General features: G+C 40.4%; 1 protein-coding gene across 1 annotated transcript in view; it reads right to left on the bottom strand.

Moving 5' to 3' along the window:
• Window positions 1–8,150: 8,150 nt before the first annotated feature.
• The window catches only part of SDPR (serum deprivation response), a gene marked incomplete at its 5' end in the record, with an annotated part of 17,434 nt that continues 5,734 nt past the window's right edge, over window positions 8,151–19,850 (bottom strand). Inside the window, one exon of the mRNA XM_019522877.1 lies at window positions 8,151–10,756. Coding sequence (XP_019378422.1) covers window positions 9,977–10,756 — 780 coding nt within the window. The remainder of the gene's footprint in view (window positions 10,757–19,850) is intronic.

A 19,850-nucleotide genomic window follows, 5' to 3' on the forward strand; every position in this document is an offset into this window, starting at 1 on the left:
ACAAAAATCTCATTGGGGAAATGCACAACTAAAAACAGAAACTGAGGCAAGCCAGGGAAAACAAAATGTTTCTCAGTAAACAGGAGTAACTCCCAAGGGAGGCCAGGCAAGGAAAATCACTGTAGAAAGTTTGGATGATTTCTTAGCAAAAGCAGGATGGAGAAGGAATCATAAAGAGAGAGAGAGAAAGGATGCCCAGGGTTTTTTGTTTTTTTTTGAGTGAATAATCTATTTGTATTTTAAAAGAAAATTCCTCTAGTCCTATTTTAGTGAAGTGGCAGCAAACTCTGGCTATTTAGAGACGCATGTCCCTTTCTCACTCTTCCCCCCAAAATTCTGTTTGGGGAATGAAGTATCCAAAACAAACAGGAGGGCAAATGCTGTTCATTATGATTTTAATTCCCAGCCTCAACAGGCTTTTGGAAGTAGACGTACCTGAAAAATCAGGATTGTTTGGGGATAGAAAGCAGAGTTTAGTCCAAGATGCTTTTTGCACCAGTTACCCAGTACTAAGATTTTGGTTATTCCATTGTGTTCTGATCTATTATTGACCAGGTGTTTTGATGTCATTTATGAGCCATCCAAAAATGGTGCCAGTAACACTCCACAATTAATGGAATAGTTTATAGATCCATTCCTTGATTGCTAATTTTATAATGCAGCTTAGCATGTAGGGCTACCCATAAGTATGTATATACAGTTGCATTGCTTCATTGTGGTTTCTTACATTGCTGCCTTTTTAAACTTTATTCTCTATTTTCTAGTTTCATCCTTTTACTTTCTGGACCTGAGTCTTCCTTTCTTTTTTGTTTTTCCTCTAACACCATCTTTTAGCATATCTTCCCATTCTAGCTTTTCTTGAGGTTGTTTCCATTCGGTGCATCCTCAATCACTTTTTGTCCTTTGTTTTGTAGCTATTGACTTGCATATTTTTTCTTCTCGTGATCCCCACTTTTTTCTCTATGACCCATACAATCTCCCTAATACTCAAACACAGTCCCCCTCTTCATAGATGAACATACTCTCATTTTGTCTCGTACAAAATTTTCCTCCCTGGTCTGTTCATTTTTTCTTACACATCTCCCTTTGTCTCTCCCACACACATACACATGCATGTACCTGTAATATAGTCATACATTTTGAAAAATAATGAGAACTGAGTACAATACATTGCAGCTGTATAGGATCCTCCAAATATCTCCTTCATTTTTGAGAGTTTTTACAAAGACTGTACAAACCCCCTTTCTTTCTAGTAGCATCCTCCACATTAAAATTGACACTGCATGTGTGGGATGTAATAAAATTCTTGCATAACTCATAATTTTACTGTAAGTATTAGCAGCATGGAGGTATCAACAACCCCCTCAAATGTATGCTTTTTCTTATATAGTGTATATTTGTTATTTTAATGGCATGTCCATGCACAGATTGCGAACCTCAGAGCAATAATTCTTCTAAAAAGCCTGCAGCAGGACTTGGAACAGAAAATATCTTCCTTAAAATTTACATAGGAATAGTATGCATGCTGGTCTTAGATGATATATCATTTCTTAAAGTGTTCAGTCACCACAGCAGAGTCATACAACTGAATCTTGTCACTCAGGAGCACTAAAGCGACCTTCCTATAAATCTACTCCAAGGCATTCAAACCTGGGTGCCTAAACTTAGGCTCCTAAATCCATGTAGTGCATGTACTGAAGTAGAAGCAATTCAGGACAATCTCAACTGTTAACTTGGCTCAGTAGAAGCTGCAGCTCCTCAGCATCTCTGGACATTAGATAATTTCTAAGTGCCTTCAGGTAAATTTAGGAACCTGATTTTAGGCACTCTCGTTTCATATGTTTGGTCTTTGTGTCTTACACTTAACTATAAAAACATTAGGATTATTAGAGAGAAACCATAGGTGTGACTTCAAGTGTTTCTCTAGGAGGTGAAGCAGGTTGTGTGATTATAAAAGAGTACAATGTGCTTACCTCAACTCCCTTTGAGCATCCATAGGTGTTTCTGCTATTCCTTGCTGTGCTGAGTTGAGCAGTAGTGATTCAAGGAACTGGCAGCTGGTTACCACAGCTTACACTACAGATCAAGCATTTTGCATCCCATTGGGGAATGCCAAGAGGAAGAGATAATGACATAGTTTCATTCCATCTCAATAATACTTGGAATATTTCCAGCACTTGCCACTATTTCAAATTTGCCTGGCAATTTATGTGCCACCCTGAGCAATCCTTGTCCCATACTCTGAACCATTGCCCCAGGGAGTGCTCACAGTTTGTTGCCACACACTGCTGCAGACTACAAGGGTCAGTGAAGGATAAACTAAGGTGATGTCCCCAGGGGAGTCCTTACAGTAATGATGAGCAATTTTTAATGCTTTCTAAAGTCTTTACAGATTTCCCATACCTCTCTCCCTGCTTTTCTCTCTGTCTTTGCAATTGCACAGTTCTGTGATTTCCCACAGGGACTCCTTAGGTTCTCAGTCTAAGGGGTAGAGATAGTTATACACAAGGGGCATTATATTGAATCTCTATTTCCTGTTTTGCTGTGTTTTGATTTTAAACTTCTCTGTCTTTAACAGGTATAAGTAAAGATTATGCTTTGTGGTTAATGTTGCATTATCTGCTGTTCTGTTTTTATAATACTAATTCGTGTCCATCTGGCCTAGTTGTAAGTCTGAGTTTGGGGATCCTTCTATATTCTGGAAAGGCATGAGAACTAGGTAACCTTAAGTTTGTGGCAGTGCAGGTTGCTGGCCCCATTCCCAGAAAAGTCAGTGGGTGGATTGCATGCTAGGCGTCACAAATGCCTTACACCAACTACGCTGCTCTCTGGCTGTAAGAGAAAAGTAGCTGGCCTTTTGACTTTGTTCAAATGCAATTTTATTGCTTCTTGTGATGCGACTGGTCTATAAAGCTATTCTGAGGAACAGTACTACTTGTTCCTAAACTAGATCCTTGCTTTTGGAACTAGAGAATGCTGCTGCTGTTGCACTGAGACAGATATAATTTATTTTAAACTGTATTTTGCTGCTATGTCATATGAAAGCAGAAATGTGGGAGAATTTAAAGCCATTTACCAGCAGTACAGCAACACTTGCCTACAAGTTCACAGCCACCAAGTATAATATGTAGTGGTTTCCAGACTAGATCAATTCCAGCCATCAGAGCCCAATTTACAAAGCATGGTGAGAGGTACATGAGTTTCGTGTACAGGGTCAGTATCATTTGAAGTTATTAAAAGTGAGGCAAACTGCTACACCTTTGTCGAGAAAATTGAACACTGTGGGAATTTTAGGACCCATAAAATTATACTTAGTACCAAATGCATTGTTCATATAATGTCCAGTTTTGTCACAGTTGCACAGCAAAAAATAGTAATAGCTCCCCACCCTGTTTTCCCCCTCCCTGTATGTTCAGATGGAATTCAACGAAAAGCTGGTATGCCAGATGCTGTGTGTCAGTTAATATATTTTGGGAACTACAGAATGGTCATAATTACAACAACAAAAAAGTCCTCCAGAGAAAAATTATGACTCATGGTTTATGTTCTCTTTACTGTTGCTATGGAAAAGGAGGCATGTGCTAATGGTCATATTGTAGATATTAATCTCTGATTTGAAAGAAAGATAAATAACAAGTTCTAGCTTAACCCAACACAGATTCACATTGTGTTTAAACAATGTACATTCATTATGGCCACACAAGAGGAACAGAAGATGAGGCTGATGTTAGATGTAAACATACGATTAGAAAGTTAGCTTCTTATTTGAATTTTGTTCACACCACAAGCCAGCACACCCACATTTGTGGGGGAGGAAGGGATATGATGATTAAAAAGAAGGTAGCAGAAAAATGTGGGAGTGATGATAGCTCCAGTATAAATCCTAGCAACAGAAAATCCAAAGGGGTGAAAAATGGCTACAACCCCACCAGAACCTGCTGGGAGTAGGGAGGGGTACAGATCAGAAAGGGGGAGAGCCTGTTAAGGAGCAGATTCAGCACTTCTTTTCAACTGTCTCTGCTGATGTGACTTCTATAGAATTTGAGCTGTGAATTGTGATTAGGTAAAGTTGTAGCAAAGGCAAAGTGCATTGCAACTGCCTGCTCTCCCACCAAGAAAATCCCCCTTACCCTTATGAAGTTAGGGGTTGAGGGGACAGCTTGACAATTTGTGTTTGTTACTACATAACTGTCATAACAAATGTATATTGGTTACACGTTCAAAGCAGAATTTTTCTAATGGCAAACTCACCTTGTTTGAAAATTGAGCTGTGTTCTTTCCTTTGTATTTAATTGCCTACAGTAAAGATTTTGGAAGCAGAACTTAGCTGGAAATTTTGCTAATGATGCACCACACAAAGAAGAATAGAGCCTGCTTTTCTGCAGTTATGTTGGCTCTGTTCTGCTGACAGCAGTAAAACGTTTTATTCTATCAGTGAACTAAGCGTATAGGATTAGGGACACAGAGCAATAACATGTCCTCAGTCTATGTGCACAGCTCTCATTGACATCCAGGGCTCAGAGGGCCCAATATAAAGCTTGCTTAAACCAGTAGGAGTCTTTCTGTTGATGTGGATTGGTCCCATGGTGAGCAGGCACGCTCATTAAAAAGATATGATTTTTGCACTAGCTTTTCTGAACCTACCCACATTATAACTTATTAGCCATCAACTCATCTGTAGGATAAACTCATTGCATTACAAGGATAGTATGGCCAGATAGAAAACGTTTTCAGTTTCTTCACTGTACAGTAGGGCTATGCGAAATTTTGCTGGCAGTTTTGTTTCAATGCTGTTTTGACTCATTTCAAGCTCGAAACAGCGAAATCAAAATGAAACAGAGAGCTTTGAATAGCCTTGAAACGAAATGAAGCAAGTTGAAACATTTCAAAATTTTCGAAATGTTTTGAGTTTCGAAGCTGACGCTGAGCTTGCCTGCAGGGAAACATAAACTAAAGTAAGGAGGGGCGGGGGAAAGGTGGGGGAAGGACTGCTCTCATTATTGACTGTGTAGCTGTCCAGTGACTGTCACCCTTCCCTGAGGTCTCTCTCAACCCAGTGCTCTTGAGGAGGGATGGAAAAACTGCATAAAAGGCAGCATTGTTTGAACTGCCCTGCCTTCTGCCTTGGTGTTAGTTGAGTGAAAGTGCACCTTACACACACGCAGTGTCACCCACCCCTGTCACGAGTTTTGCCTGCTTGTGGCCAGAGGTGCAGGGCCCCAGAACCCAGACTCCCCCGCACCTATTTCCTTGACAGCTGGCAGGCTTCATGGATGCAGCAGGGCCTAGCAGGCCTGCAGTTTTCACCTCCCTGTGCCCCAAGACAGACAGTCCCACAAGCATACATGGCACGAGTTTTGCCTGTCAGGAGATGCAGGGCCCCAGAACCCCTGCACTATCTCCTTGAAAGCTGGCAGGCTTCGTTGTCTCAGCAGGGGCTAGCATGCTTGCAGTTTTGACCCCGCTGTGGCTTAACACATACACGTGACGTGAATTTTGCTTTCAAGAATTTGAGGTGCAGCTTCCCCCAAACCCCTGCACCTATCTCCTTGAAACTTGGCAGGCTCATGCCCTCAGAAGGAGCTACCATTCCTGCAAGTTTCATCCAAATCAGGCCAGAAATGACAAAGTTAAAGGCTGTTTTGAGCTTCTCCTTTTATAGCCTATGGGTGAAACGCCAAAACCGTCGAAACAGCGAAACTGTTTCGACAAAACGAAACAGAACAGCGGTTTCAAATCAAAATGAAATTCGAAACAAAATGCTGTTCTGTCAAAACACAAGTCGAAATGGAACGGTGCCATTTTGCACAGCCCTACTGTACAGGTATAATGTTTCTTAAATCTCTGGCACATACATCTTGTCTCTCTCCTTCCATTTTAATGAACGGACCTTTTCCAGTTCATTCCATGGATGCTTGCATGCTATTCTCCCCTTATGTGACAGTAAAGGAATAAAGAAGGCCCATATCTGAACGTGTATTTCACAGGAATCTTTTCATAGCGTTCAGTGTCACAGATGGCACATAAAGGTCAAGAAGAAGCTTTTTGCCCTTTCACCTAAAAGTGGATAAAAATAGCAGTGCCTTTTTTTCTGCCATGGGAAAAAGCACCATTAGCATCCATAGACTGTCAATACTGTATGTATTTTTACTATGTAGATCTTATAGTACTCTTAGTTGGCAAAAAAACTTCCTTTCATTTTAGATGGTAATTCACAGAGAATCACAGCAAACACTGCTAAACCACATCTTCTGAGGAACAGTGTGAAAATGTAATCATTTTGTGTTGTAAATGATTTTGTTACATATCAGTAGGATATGTACCTTTAAAAACAAATTGTACATTATGTATGTAAACATACCAGTCATTGTGCTGAAGGATTATTGTGCTTGTGCTTAGCAACTGTCAATATGCAAATATTATCATTTGATTAGAAGTTTTGTTTTGAAAGAATATTATGCTGCCATTGCAGATACTCTGCCATAATGAAAAGGAATAGGGAGGGACACATGGGTAGCACACAGGAAAGGACTTAAAGACAGCCCAGGACCACAGTACTTCTCTCTCCTATTTATAAGATATTGTAAAAGTACAGGGCAACAAATAAACTAAACATTTTTCTATCATATAAAAATGTATTGTGTTGTTTGGGATATGCATTTACTAGTATATCCCCAGTAAAATCGCTCTTTTCTGGCATTCTACCAGCCAGCATATTCTATTAACTGGCACTGTACCACTGCCGCCATTCACCACTCTACGCCCCTGTCGTGTGCAACTGTGCCACCACGTGCAAGCCACCCTGTCTGGCTCCGGTATTGTTAGATAACTGGCATCCGGTATGAGTGAGGAAAGCCGGATAACAGAGATTTTACCGTGTCCATCTATCTATAGATAGATTGATCAGTCTTATCTATCTATATTTCCTGGGGGAAGGATAGATAGATAGATTTCTCGATCAATCTATCTATAGATAGATAATTTCCCCCAGGAAATATAGATAAATGTGTATGTATATATGTATATGTGTGTGTATAGATCTAGATAAGTAGAAATACACACACACATACATGCGTATATATAAACATAAACTTTAGGAAACAAATTTAATTCTGACATTAATATAATCACCACGTGCATTATATATCCCAAAATAATTATCTGTACTATTTCTCTGGTCTCATTTTTGAAGGTGCCAAGTACCTGCAGTTCCTATCATCTTATTGCATGGGATTTTAATACTCTCAGAACAGTGGTGACTGAGATATAGTCTATGGTCCAAAACCATTCTGTAGAGCCATATCATCCAGCCCTTGGGGTTCTCCATGGGTCCAGAAATGTAGTGCTGGGAGGAGTGGCAGTAGTAACTGCTGCAGCTCCTGGAGCCATAGCAATTAATGCTACTGCTACCTTGCATGCCAAATTGGGCCCGTGGACTGACCCAGTGTGCTGGATTGGGTCCGCAGACTAACCTTGTGCGCTGCATCTGTCTCTCGGACTGACCATAACATAACTCATCTGGTCCTCAAAGCAAGAAGGGTTAGCAGCACTGTTTTAGAATGGTGAGCATGTTATTCAATTTAGGATCTGTAAAATGTGTCCAGTGGTATTGCTTGATTAAACTTTTATAAGGACAAACAAAACTGGCATATCTGGAAGTGAAATGTAAACACGATGTTAGTGTTCCCCAGCTAGTATTTCATGGCTGCAAGAAGTTGACAGCCACTCTATAAAGGTTAAACATGTATGCTTTGGCCTGTCAGTAAAATTAAGTCTGCTAAGGACTATGTGGCACTCTAAAAGACATGAGTTTATCTGTGTGAATAAACAAACTGTACAGTTCAATACAATTATACTTGCAGAATCATTTAAAGTATTAAAAGTGTGGTGCAGCATAATAAATGCAAATGGAGCTATCTAATTCACCAAAGTGTCTGAATATATTTGGGTGCTTTGGATTGCTGACATGGTAATGTCTGGAAAGTTAAATTTGAGAAACTGTGCTTTGATTTCAAAACATGAACAGCTGATAAGGAAGGAAATGTAATAGGGATAACTAGGATATAAATTCAAGTAATGCACCTTTAGTCTTAAATTTAGACAATGCCAGATTCTAAAATTTGCTTTGCCCAAATACTGACATAATTTTATTAGTATTTTTCTTTTTTTTATTCAAGGCATCACATCTTTAGTTAGTTATAAGTATTGAACAACATTGTAGTTAATACAAAGTAAGAATGTAACTGTGTGTATTATGTCATAATTGTTCTTGAAGAGATTGCTCTTGTATGATACCATGTAATAAAAACCTTAAACCCTAATCGTGCCTACTTAAAATATGCTCTGATGAAAGGCTAATTTCCAGTGTTGTTTGTTGGTTGCAGGGAACATCCCCCAAAGGTTTACCTTTCAGCCACTATAGTTGCTTCTTAGAAAACTCTGAATAATTCGTGATTCTAAATACAACTTTAAGCAAACAACATTTTAGTGCAATGTTATGTAACAGCAGAATTATCAGTATACAAAGAAAAAAAGAAAAAGAAGAAGGATGTAAGGCAACTCTTGGTAGGTATTGTGCTCTCCCCCCTTTTTGTAACATTTGTAAGTAGTGGGAATGAACACTGCAAGTGAACACACTGCTCTGTAAGCTCTCATTTTTTAATGCATTTTGAAAACTTGTAACCTATAATTTGAGAACGTGTGGGAGACTTAGTAAAAGTTGTCAGATCCGTGGAGGATCAAATCTCATGTCATTATAAAGCCCTGTATAAATTGGCATTTATAGCTCATCCTTGCCATGTAGTTCAAAACACATTGTAATGCTCAAATATCCCTGATAGAAATTTTTAAGTTTTTTTTATCTTTTTAAAAATGATCCTTACATCCTTTTAACTGTTAACTCATTTCTATAGATATAGCTTTATATATGAAAATCTTTATATAGATAAATTATTCTGTTTTAAAAATATTCTTGGATACAAAGTTGTGCAGGTGCAAAATTTGAAAAATATACTGCTCTAAGGAATTAAGTAGTAATTAAACGGTGCTATTCTAGTGTGTATATTTTTATGCTGGAATTATATATTTTTACTTTTACATTCTGCCCCTTAGCTTTTTCATCATATCAATGCCACATTTCTATTATACCCCTTGCTTCTAGTGCCTTTTTCCAACATGTCAAGCTTTACCTCAGATCTGACTCTAAGTATAGAAGCTAGTTACACATTCATCTTTGTCAGCTACCTATTTCCATAAACTGTTGTAGACACAAAATCATCTCTCCCTTTGCCTTATAAACACAGTTGTTTCTATTAAGTGAATAACAAATGACTGTGGGTGAAATCCTGGCCCCACTGAAATCAATTGCCAAGCTCCCATTGACTTTAGGCACTTTTACCTTGTGTAGGTTCTGGTCTTCTAGTCTTAAGGTAAAATGGAGCTCTGCCAAAAGTAGTATATACATGTATATACAGCAGTTATTTAATCAGTTAACATATAAAAGATATGGCAAAGCAAGTTAAATAAAAGTGCTCTCACTGATAACTTCTACATATAAAACTACTTGCAGAGCTACAGAATTCTGCAGTAAGGAGAAGTAATCCTATTATTTCTTGACTACTATTCACGTGCTTCCCTGATTTAACTTAAAGCCAACTGACCAGCCTCCCTCTTTTGGTCAGGTTGTCTTCATGACAGTCTCCAATTGCAGCTGGCTGCAGGAATTCTTAACTAATAACCCCACCCGCTTGGTCTAGTAGATGCAATTGTAACTGAGCACCTTGCAGGCTGCCTGTATAGCTGACTTTTTGTTCACTCTGCATTCCAACACTGTGCAAGAAATTAGCACTGCATATGAAACAACATACAAAACAATCAGTATCACCACATATGGAATATGTGTAGGAGACATATACACTGGTTATTCACTTAACTAAAACCACTGTATTTTGGAACATGAAAGAAAGCTCAGATTTTTTTATGCTGTTTGGTCTATCTGGAGAACAGCAGCTTGGGTTGATTCTTCATCAGACTGTTCTGTTTCTCCACTGGTTGGTTTGTTTCTCTCATCATACTGTCTCTGGCTAGAAAATTCTGGTGCTGTTCCATACTCTTCGTCATCTTCAACAATTGAGAGCTCAATGGTGTTGCTTATCCTTTTGCTCCTTCCTTCCTCGCTGGGTTCCATCTCAAAGGAATCGATTACTGCTTTGTCCTCCTCCGTTACAGAAGTGGTAGGTGTCACCTCTGAGTATGCCTCAGTGAATGAGGTCTCCTCATCATTCACAGCTTGATCACTGCTTGTAGTTTCTGTTGGTTTCTCCTCATTTTCAGCAGGGGTCTCTCCTTCACGGACTTTCTTCACATTGAATGTGAGGGGGGACACCTTGAAAGAGGAACTCTTTGAAGTGGATTTCTGGTGATGTGGAGTAAGTGATTTCTTAATCTTCTCTCTCCTCTCAGCAGAGACGATCTTGTTCATCTTTTTCTCAATGTTTTGTCGGGAAAATGCTTTCTTGAGACTGTCCACTTTCTTGAGGCTTGATCTTTTTATTTTCTCAGCTCTGGATTCTCCCTTTTCATCTGCACTGTCGTCCAGACCATTTTCATCATGAGGCATTTCATCATCTGATGACAGCTCCACTGTATGCAAGGTTTCTTCCAGTGTCTTGTTCTCATCTACAGGTTCTTCCTTTCCTTCTGTGATGCTGGGAACAGGTTCTTTTGCAAAAACACTGGCAGGAATCTCATTTTCCTCCTGAAAGAATTGACAACTTTTAAGTTGCATAGTGCATTGCTCACAACTTTGATAAACAAAACACAGAGCCGAAAAATTATATTTGCCCCCTCCCGCTCCCCTTTCCTCCCTGGAAATGAAGGAAAAAGTATTTTTTTTTTGTTTTGGTATATTTAACCAGTAACAAACCACTCAAAACTCTCTGAAGCATTTGAATGTGCAGCTTGGCAGAAGGCAGAGCAGAGTGTGATTGTGCGGTATGTGGCGCCGCAAACATGTTTGCGGCGCCACATACTGCACAGTCTGGTGTTCTCCATGCTGCAAGGGTGCGCTGCCTGAGGATGCATTGCGCTGGGGTTTTTTTCCATGTTTTATTTTTTTTGACTCCTGGATATCCAGGGGTAAAAAAAAAAAAAAGGTGTGTGTGTGGGGGAGAAACAGAGCAACTCACACACTCAGTGCATGCTGCTGAAAAGTGGAGCTGGGCTGTCTGGAGTTGCGCTCCACTGCTAGCCAGGCTCTGCACAGCAGAATTTGTGCAGCTGCAGTCCCAGGACGCCCCCAGGACTCCAGGTAAGGCTGCTGGGCCCAACACAGTGCTGGCCCCAGCCTCCTCTACCCCTCTTGGGGCAACTTGCTGTGCACCAAAATGCATACGGCACAGGCATTCCTTGGGGACAAGTAGTGGTGGTGCAAGTGCTATTTGTCCCTGGGGAACCAAAGTCCATGCATGTTTGGATGTGCCCTATGAGACCAACTGGTTCAGAGGCATGAGCTTTTGGAGGCAACAATCTCTTTTGTCAGATGAGATGCTATGAACAGTTACTATCTGATGAAGCCTGCCTGACTTCAGACTAACACAGCTAACCACCACTGTATAGAGAAAGATAGAGTCATGTCAGTCTGAAGCTGGGCAGAAAGCAGGGCAGGGTAACACCTCAGAAGCTAACTTGAGGTGGCCAACCTGCAGTGTAACACATGGCACATTGGGGACGCAGCACTGTGGCAGATTGAGCTGAGAGCAGAAAGCAGAGCATCAGATCAGGCAGGGAGCACAGGACAGGAAGCAGAAAGCAGAACAGTGGCTTAGTTGGCGAACACCAGGCAGGGAGCAGAAAGCCAAACAGCATATTGGGCAAGGGGAAGGGATCACAAAAGTACTGGGAGAGGTTGTGGGGTTAATTTGTGACATGCCTACCAAAAAGATTGGCCCCTGCTAGACTAACTTGTTCAGAGAGGCATGAACTTTCCTAGGTTACAGCCTATTTTGTCAGATGCTGTGAATGGACTGCTATAGCAAATAAATTAATCACTATGTGGCATAGGGAATAAGTAGTCTTCATACCCCAGTGAAAAGAGGAATATTTGTACTTTTTACACCCAAAAAAGAACAGTGAGGGGAAATATTCCAGAAGGAATCAGAAGAGCTTGTAAATGAAGAGGAGGTAAGGAAAAGAGCTAAAACTAGAAATTAAGGAGCTCATCCTACAACTACTACTAAATACAGGGCTTTACTACGAGTAGTCCAAAGAGAGATTTCACACCCTACCTCTGTTACTTTTTCTATCAAATTAGTTAACATTGAATTATATGGATACTCTGCATTTATAGTACTTATGCTTTCATTTTTAACCAGACAAGGCTTATGAGAAAACCCTTATTGTTACATACAGCAGAGAAAAAATTCATAACATCTTTAGGTAGAGAAAGCACTAAATGCTGTATGTGATGGTCTCAGATCTGTTCCCGGTGGGCAAGGGACTCCAGTGAAGGTGGGGGGAGGAAGACAAAATAACCAAACAGTGTATGAACTTCAAAGCTTTTGCTCATTAGCTCAGGATTGAGCATATGGTGTGATCCCCTAGACAGAATAGTCTCTTGGGTTACAATTGCTGGTGAGGCTGCATTGGGATGACTGCATGAATGCACAGAAAATGCCAAACTGCATTTTGTATGTTGTTTGTTTCTTTGAAATAATAATAAAAAGTCAGGTTTTTTTGCTGCCAGCTCACTATATGGCCCTCATGGGAATACAGTATATGTGTGTACACGCACACACACACTCAAAGAATATTTTTTGACAATTGTGTTTTAAATGTGTGCGGTGAATATACTTCAAGAATGCAAAAGGAATCACCTTCGTCAAATATTTTGATATGATTTTATAATTCAGTTGTTTCTTGTACCTTCTTGAACCAACATTTAATAACAAACATGTACAGACAACATGCCCAAAATATTCTGTACATTTTCCATGGAGAAATTCTAATAAAACACACATTCATATACATGTAAAGACATTTTATTTTTGTGCTGAAGGCTAAAAATACACTGGCACAGTATGTAGTCTTATGATTTTAACTTAATTTGCAGTGACTGGTGAGCAACTATTTACTGCTCCAGCTGTAAAAAGCCAAAACAATTTGTAATGAAATGCAAATGTTTATAATTTTCTGTAATCTGGTTACAGAAATCTGGACTGTGTGCATATATATAACTGGGATTGGACCCCATTGCAACTATCTGGAGAACAAAGTATAAATCACATGAAGCCCTAGTCTTGCATATTCTTTCACAAACAAGGCACTTAAGGGTTACTTATAATCCTGAATATTCCAGCATTCAGGTATATGAGACTGAACAGAAAAGAGCAAACAGATTCCACAGCTTCAGACAACCCTTTGAAAACTACATTTGTTAAGATTTTTTAAGATTTATTTTAAAACCTGAATGACAAAGTACAAAAACCAAACCATGACTTCTTTATTCAAACACATTTTCTTTTGACTTTTTAATGGCAACTTTGTCTAAATAAGGATAGAGCAGGCCCTTTAAAAATATTTAACAGCAAACTAGTTTCACATGAAATTGATTGTGTAATCAATCTAATCCAGATGGAAGATAATGCTGTAGATAGTGGCATCAATCTAATGACAGTGCTAAAATGTCCATGTTGAATCAAAGTATAGCAGGTTTCAGAGAAAAGAAAAAAGAAAAGGGAAAAAAAGGCTGAGGAGACTGATTGTCGGCCCTCCCCACCCCCATACAAAAATTCATAACTTCTCTAAATTTCCATAATCAGCTGGTTATTCAATTAGAGTTGGAGATGGATGACCTTGTACCTAAATGACTACACTGGGAATTAGGAAATCTGGACAGTATTCCCTTTTCTGTCCAAACTTCCTGCGGGGGTCTTGTGCATGCTGACCTTAGTGCCTGTTTCTTTTCTGGAAAACAGAGATAATGATGCTGTCTCAGTGAATGGTGTGAAAACGTGTGGTTATAAAGAACTTTGGGGACCTTGGATGGAAGGTCCTATAAATTCAAGTTGTTGTTATTATTTATGCAACCAAATACATAACCAAACAGATAACTCAAGCATTTGCTGATATATTCTATATAAATGCACTGCTAAGATCAAGTTAAGAGGTGATTTCCCCTCCGCCTTCTCCACCCCAGTAACTTTTCACTCCAGACCAGTGATTCTCAGGCTGGGTGCCAAGTTACTCAGGGGTGCTGCAAGATCCTTTGAACGCTGCCCTGAGGTATGAAGAGACAGGCCAAGTATGAGGAGATAAATGCAAGCTCATGCTCAATCCCTGCCTGACAACAATCCCTTATTGTTGCTAAACACAATAGTGATTCCCTTTGTGATTTTTTTTTGCCAGAAATTTGGGCACAATCCTGAAAGTCTTTCAGATGTGGGACCTCCCACTGAAATTTGCAAAACTGGGTCTTCTGCCTTGGGACAAAGCCTGTAGTAGCCCCAATATATGTGCAGATGGTGACTAGATGATTAAATCTAATATTCCAAATATCTATTTTGCTGAATGAAGTTTTGGGTTCTGCTGAGAGAGGATTAAACAGATCAGAACAGCTGCAATTAATTTTACCTTCCTAAGACTACTTTGCTTCTCTGAATTTATAGATACATGCAGGGCATGTTATGTCATCCATCAGCATAGCAGTATACCAGTGGAAGGCTTAGCAACAAATGTAGTAATAGCATAGCTTCAGGCCATAATCCATGCTTTGTTTACTTTCCCTTAGTTCTTTGATTTTTTTTTGTGCATGGAGGCACCTTCCAAAACATGATTATACTAATCCAAGCAACAAAATATAACTAACTAGGTAATATCCTATAGCTTCCCCTTGGTCTCTTCATTTCAGGATCAAATGTTTACTAAATGCAGTGTTGAGGGTGAGGGGAGGCTTGAATAGTAATTTACTGGCCATCCCAAGGTGTAATTTTAATATGAATGAACAAGACCTTACACAGAAAAAATTAAGTAGTATTCCTCTCGATTTGGAATTTTACCCCTGCAGATAAAAGATCATGCTGATCATGTGGTTACAGCAGCAGAGAAAGGAACAATGCCAAAGCTTAATAAGGATTTGAGAACAGTTATTTCAGTGTTTTGTTAAAGTGCCATGCCACTTATGGCATGTGTTACAATTTTTGCTGCCTCAAATGTGTGGATATAACAACTTTTTAAAAAAGATGGCACCAATTAAAGAAACATATGCAAACTGGGAACAATCCAGAATATCCAAGAGGAGAAAGCTATTTGAATAGACAATATGTAAATTGCTAACATTTTTCCAAAAGGCCTTCAATCTGCGTATGTTGATGGAAATCTGATTCTAACAAGTTGCAGCACATCTTTGTGAAATGCAAACCACAAGCTCAGTCATGTGTTTCATATGCACCCAATGTTCTTATTAAATAAGAAGACATTTGGGTTGCATGAAAAATTTAGAATCAAGTCACAAATCTCTGCTTTCATTTTTTACATTGTTTTCTCCCTAAAGTCCAGAAGCCAAGTCCTTAATGACAAACCTATAGCATGAAATTTAAATAATTTTTTAAAATGATGAATAACAAATTCTCAAAACACAAACTAAACAAAATTGGCATGCACCTGAATTCCTGTTTTTACACACTTGACATTAACCACTGTCTGATAGTAGCCAATTAATTCCTTCTTCCCCAGACCTTTTGAAAGCTCTTGATCTATAGCTGTACATAAATGGATCCACCCTTTTGTTGTTTTTCCTATTACAATTCTTTTGTAAATAGGATAGCCTAGAGCCGGGGTCAGCAACGTTTTTGGGTAGTGTGCCAAAAACACTCACAACCTCGACTTCTCAGATCTTTGCATGCCAGGGGGTGGACAGCAGTGTGTCACGAGGGCCCTGATCCTTGTGGCAGTGCAGCCCCAGCCCCTTCCTCACTTTCTGTCCCAAGGCACACGTACACTTGCCACCAACAAAGAGCTAGGCTGGGGCTCTGTGGACCCCGGTGCAGCTACTTGTAGTGTCCCAGCTGCCTGCCACAGCTGCCCAGACCCTGGGCCACTTGCAGCAGGCAGCGGAGAGGCTGCAAGTGGCTGCACTGGGGTCCACAGAGCCCCAGCTTGGCTTGTTACTGGCAGCAGGTACACACATGCCTTGGGGTAGATAACAGGGAAGGGGCTGGGGCTGCACTGCCATAACAAGGATTGGGCCCTCATAGTTCCCCCACTGTCTGCCCCAAGGTGTGCATGCCATGCAAAATGCCTTTGCATGCCACACTGGCATGTGTACTAGGGGTTGCCTTCTTCTGGCCTAGAGGACTAACACCTTTTTGCTCCATCACACTTCTCTGAAAGAGACCACACAAAGAGCTTTCTGGGGAGATCTGCAGGCAGGTAACAGTGTTGAGCAAGCTTATTGCAGGAATGACATGGGCAAAATAAAAGCATCATGGCAAAGAGTGTAAATGTTCTGTCGGGTGTGGTCAGTCTGTTCCCTGGAGTGGAGCAGAGCTGGCAAAGGGAGCAGCACAGTCTCCAAACTGGAAAATCCCAGGCTCTCCAATTATCAGAGACAGCCCAAGCCCTGGTGTTGCTCCTGCTGCAGAAAATTCCAACCCCTCCAAACAGCTATTTCACACCAGCCACTCAAATGTGATAGGCCAGAGGACTTTGCCTCAGCTTTCTGTCCAAGAGTCACCCAAGTTGCTATAACAGCTGGCTTGTGTTACTGACGGGAAGTATTACAGCCTCTTAACAATATTGCTACTGAAGTTAAACATGATTTTTCTTCGTTAAATGAATGCATAGGGCCCGATTCTCTTTCTATTTACAGTATATTGGTTTTCCATCAGGTTGGAATCCAGGGGATAACAACATTCATTATACCCATAGAAGGGAGATTGGAAACAGACATCCTTCTGGCCAAAGGTATTTCTGAGTGATACACTGAATTGAAAAGGCTGATTTTTAATTTGCCAACACTCACTGGAATAAGCGTACATTTATTTGCTTCATTTTTGTGATCTGTATTGCATTTTGGAACCAGATATTTAAGAAAGGCTTATGCCAAACTCCCAGATTCAAACAGCCTTAGACCTTTAAGAGTATTTAAAAATAAGTCCTATCAAGCCACTCCCCTGTTCTCCTTCAACTCTCTCAAGATAATCCTCTGTCCTGACTCCTGCAAAGCACTCTCAGCAGATAATGTATAGGCAGTGGGTGAACTGGAAGAATCAAATTTTATACCAAATATGTTTGGTTTATTGTTATCTCACCCATCCCCCATCCTTTTGTCTATTTCTTCCACCTGTTGTGTCTTGTCACAATCCTAGAATGCAAGTTCTCTGGAGAAGGGATCGATCATGCTTAAACTATGCCGCAGCATAATTAACTCCCAATTCCGACAGATGTCTCTGGATGGAACTGAAATAATATAAAGATAACTTTGGATCAAATCAAAACCAAAGTTGGAGATGGGATCAACTCTGAATTCAAGGTGTTTGAACTCTAGATCAAAATTCAGTGATACTAGCCAGTACTGAGGTACAGAATTGGAATCCCTATCAGTTAGTAGTGTTTTTAATTATAACAAAATATTTTCTTAAATTTTTTTGTAAATCCAGGTACTGTATCTATTTTAATGTGTCTAGTGAGCAGAAAACTTTTCAGTTTGCTTTGTAGTAGGAAAGCCCCTGGGGTACACAAGGTCTGAATGTATCATGACCTCTTCTTCCTTTGGCTTGGCAATAGTAAACTACAGCTTCAGAAGAACAATAAGCAACAAGGTGGGGTCTTTCCTTTCCCAAGGCACTGGATTTAATCAGGTCCTCCAATTCTTTAAACCTAGTACTACTTGATCAAAAAACATGACAGATAATCTAAAATAGAGTTTACATGAAATGTTTAAAATTGTACTTTTTCTTTTAACTAGCTGAAATCCAGGTAGGTTTTTCCTGAAGCAGAATCTAATGTATTTTTTTTTTTGAGTAAAAGGCACACCCTGTATTCGGTTAAAGTTCATGTTGAAAACAATCCAGATCATTGCTTAAAAAGGAGAAAATATGCAAACTGTTCATACCACTGAAAGCCTTCCACCCAGAAACTTAAGTTTTATAACTGGCTTATGAGATCTCTGAATGGACTGGAGCAGACATACAAATTAAAAGTTGCAATTTTTATTCATGGCAACAAGTAATCCTAATACACCAAATATTGATTTTGATGTAAAAAACCAGTGTGCCTTTTTTCCTTGGCTAAGCCCTGAACGAGTTACAGATTTCTCTCCACAATCTTTACTCAAAGTTTCCACATGCTTCCCTGGGATGAAAGCATAACAGCAGCAGTGGATTCCTTCCCCTTCCACATCCTGTGGAGAAGGGAATATGAATTGGCTGGTGAAATGCAGTTTCTGTGCATGCTTTGTACGAGAACTGTTGCCTCTGTTTAATGTGACACATGTGCTAGGCATGAATGTGTATTCATTGGGTCTTAGTAATTCTGAAGTGGTAAAGCTATGGATACAAGTAATATAGTACTACTGTACAATGATAAAGAATATGTTTTGTCTTTGTCATGAGCAGCAATCCTGTGCAAAGTGTATCTGTATGCTTGACAGAACATGCTGGGATAGTGGACCTGAGTGCTCCTTTTAAGAACCCTCCCCCACATATTTGTAATAGAGATAAATATTTGTGATATGTGTATAGAAAAGGGAGGAAGCATATGTGCTGCATTAGGGGGAGTGCATTGCCAGCACAGATCAGGAAAAGTGGGTACATGTGTCCATACCAAAAAAAAAAAAAAGCATACACTGCACGCAGATCAGATGTGAGTATGAATCACAGGGGTAATATTTAACTGGAGAAAAGGATTCCCCAGAGACCCCACAGGCATAGTGTCTTCTGTTAAGTGATCACAGCAGCACTGACCTGAAAAACTCTGTCTGAAACTCCAAAAGAAATTACAGACAAAGCATGGAGGCAGTAAATTTAATTGCTCTCTATCTGAGGATACTTGCAGCTCTGAGCTGACAAAAGTACTGCCAGAGGGAAGTGCACTCATCTAGATGGCTGATAGTCACCAGCCCCCTTCTGGAAGGCCTGTGCTTGGTATGCAGTTGCCCAGATTTGTGCAGCTCTGCTGCTCGCATTTCTCAGAGATGAGTCAAGGTGAATCCCCTCTCTGAACAGCGGAGGCAGGCCACACCCTGAACTCCTTCCCTGGCACCAGTGGGCCACCCCTTTTGAGAAGCTCTTGACTGGAGGATCTTCCACAGGCCTGACTGGGAAGGAACCAGTGGTGGTTCAGGAAGAAGTGGCAGTGGAGATGGTGCTTGACTGTGCAAAGGCTGAGCACTGGAGGAGGTGACATCTTCAGCCACCTTCCCATTCCCCGGGGCTGCAGCCGGAGGCCTGGAGGAGTTATGAGAGGCCCTCCCTCCCACAAAGAGATGGGAGAACTCAGCCCCTTTGAGGCTCCATCAACCAGGGCCATGAGCAAAGGCAGGGGCTGGCTGTAAACTGGGCACGTCTACATGAGACACTTACTGCACATCAGCCTAATAACACTGTGCCCTAGCATGTCATGGCAGAAACCATGCTAACAGCCCATGGTGTAGCGTTATTAGACTAATGCGCTGCAAACATCACTAAATAACCATGCACCGGTTGCTACTTTGGGTAGTGCACATTCAGCTGGTACTTGATTAAGGAAGTACTAAACTAAATGTGCAGTATGTAAAGCACATTAACGAATGTGTAGACGCACCCCGGGTGAATTAGCCAGTGAAGGCCTTCATTCACTGACACGAAGACTTTTGG

Source organism: Gavialis gangeticus, unplaced genomic scaffold (assembly GCF_001723915.1).
Source record: "Gavialis gangeticus isolate Ggan-Ray unplaced genomic scaffold, GavGan_comp1, whole genome shotgun sequence".
NCBI lineage: Eukaryota > Metazoa > Chordata > Crocodylia > Gavialidae > Gavialis > Gavialis gangeticus.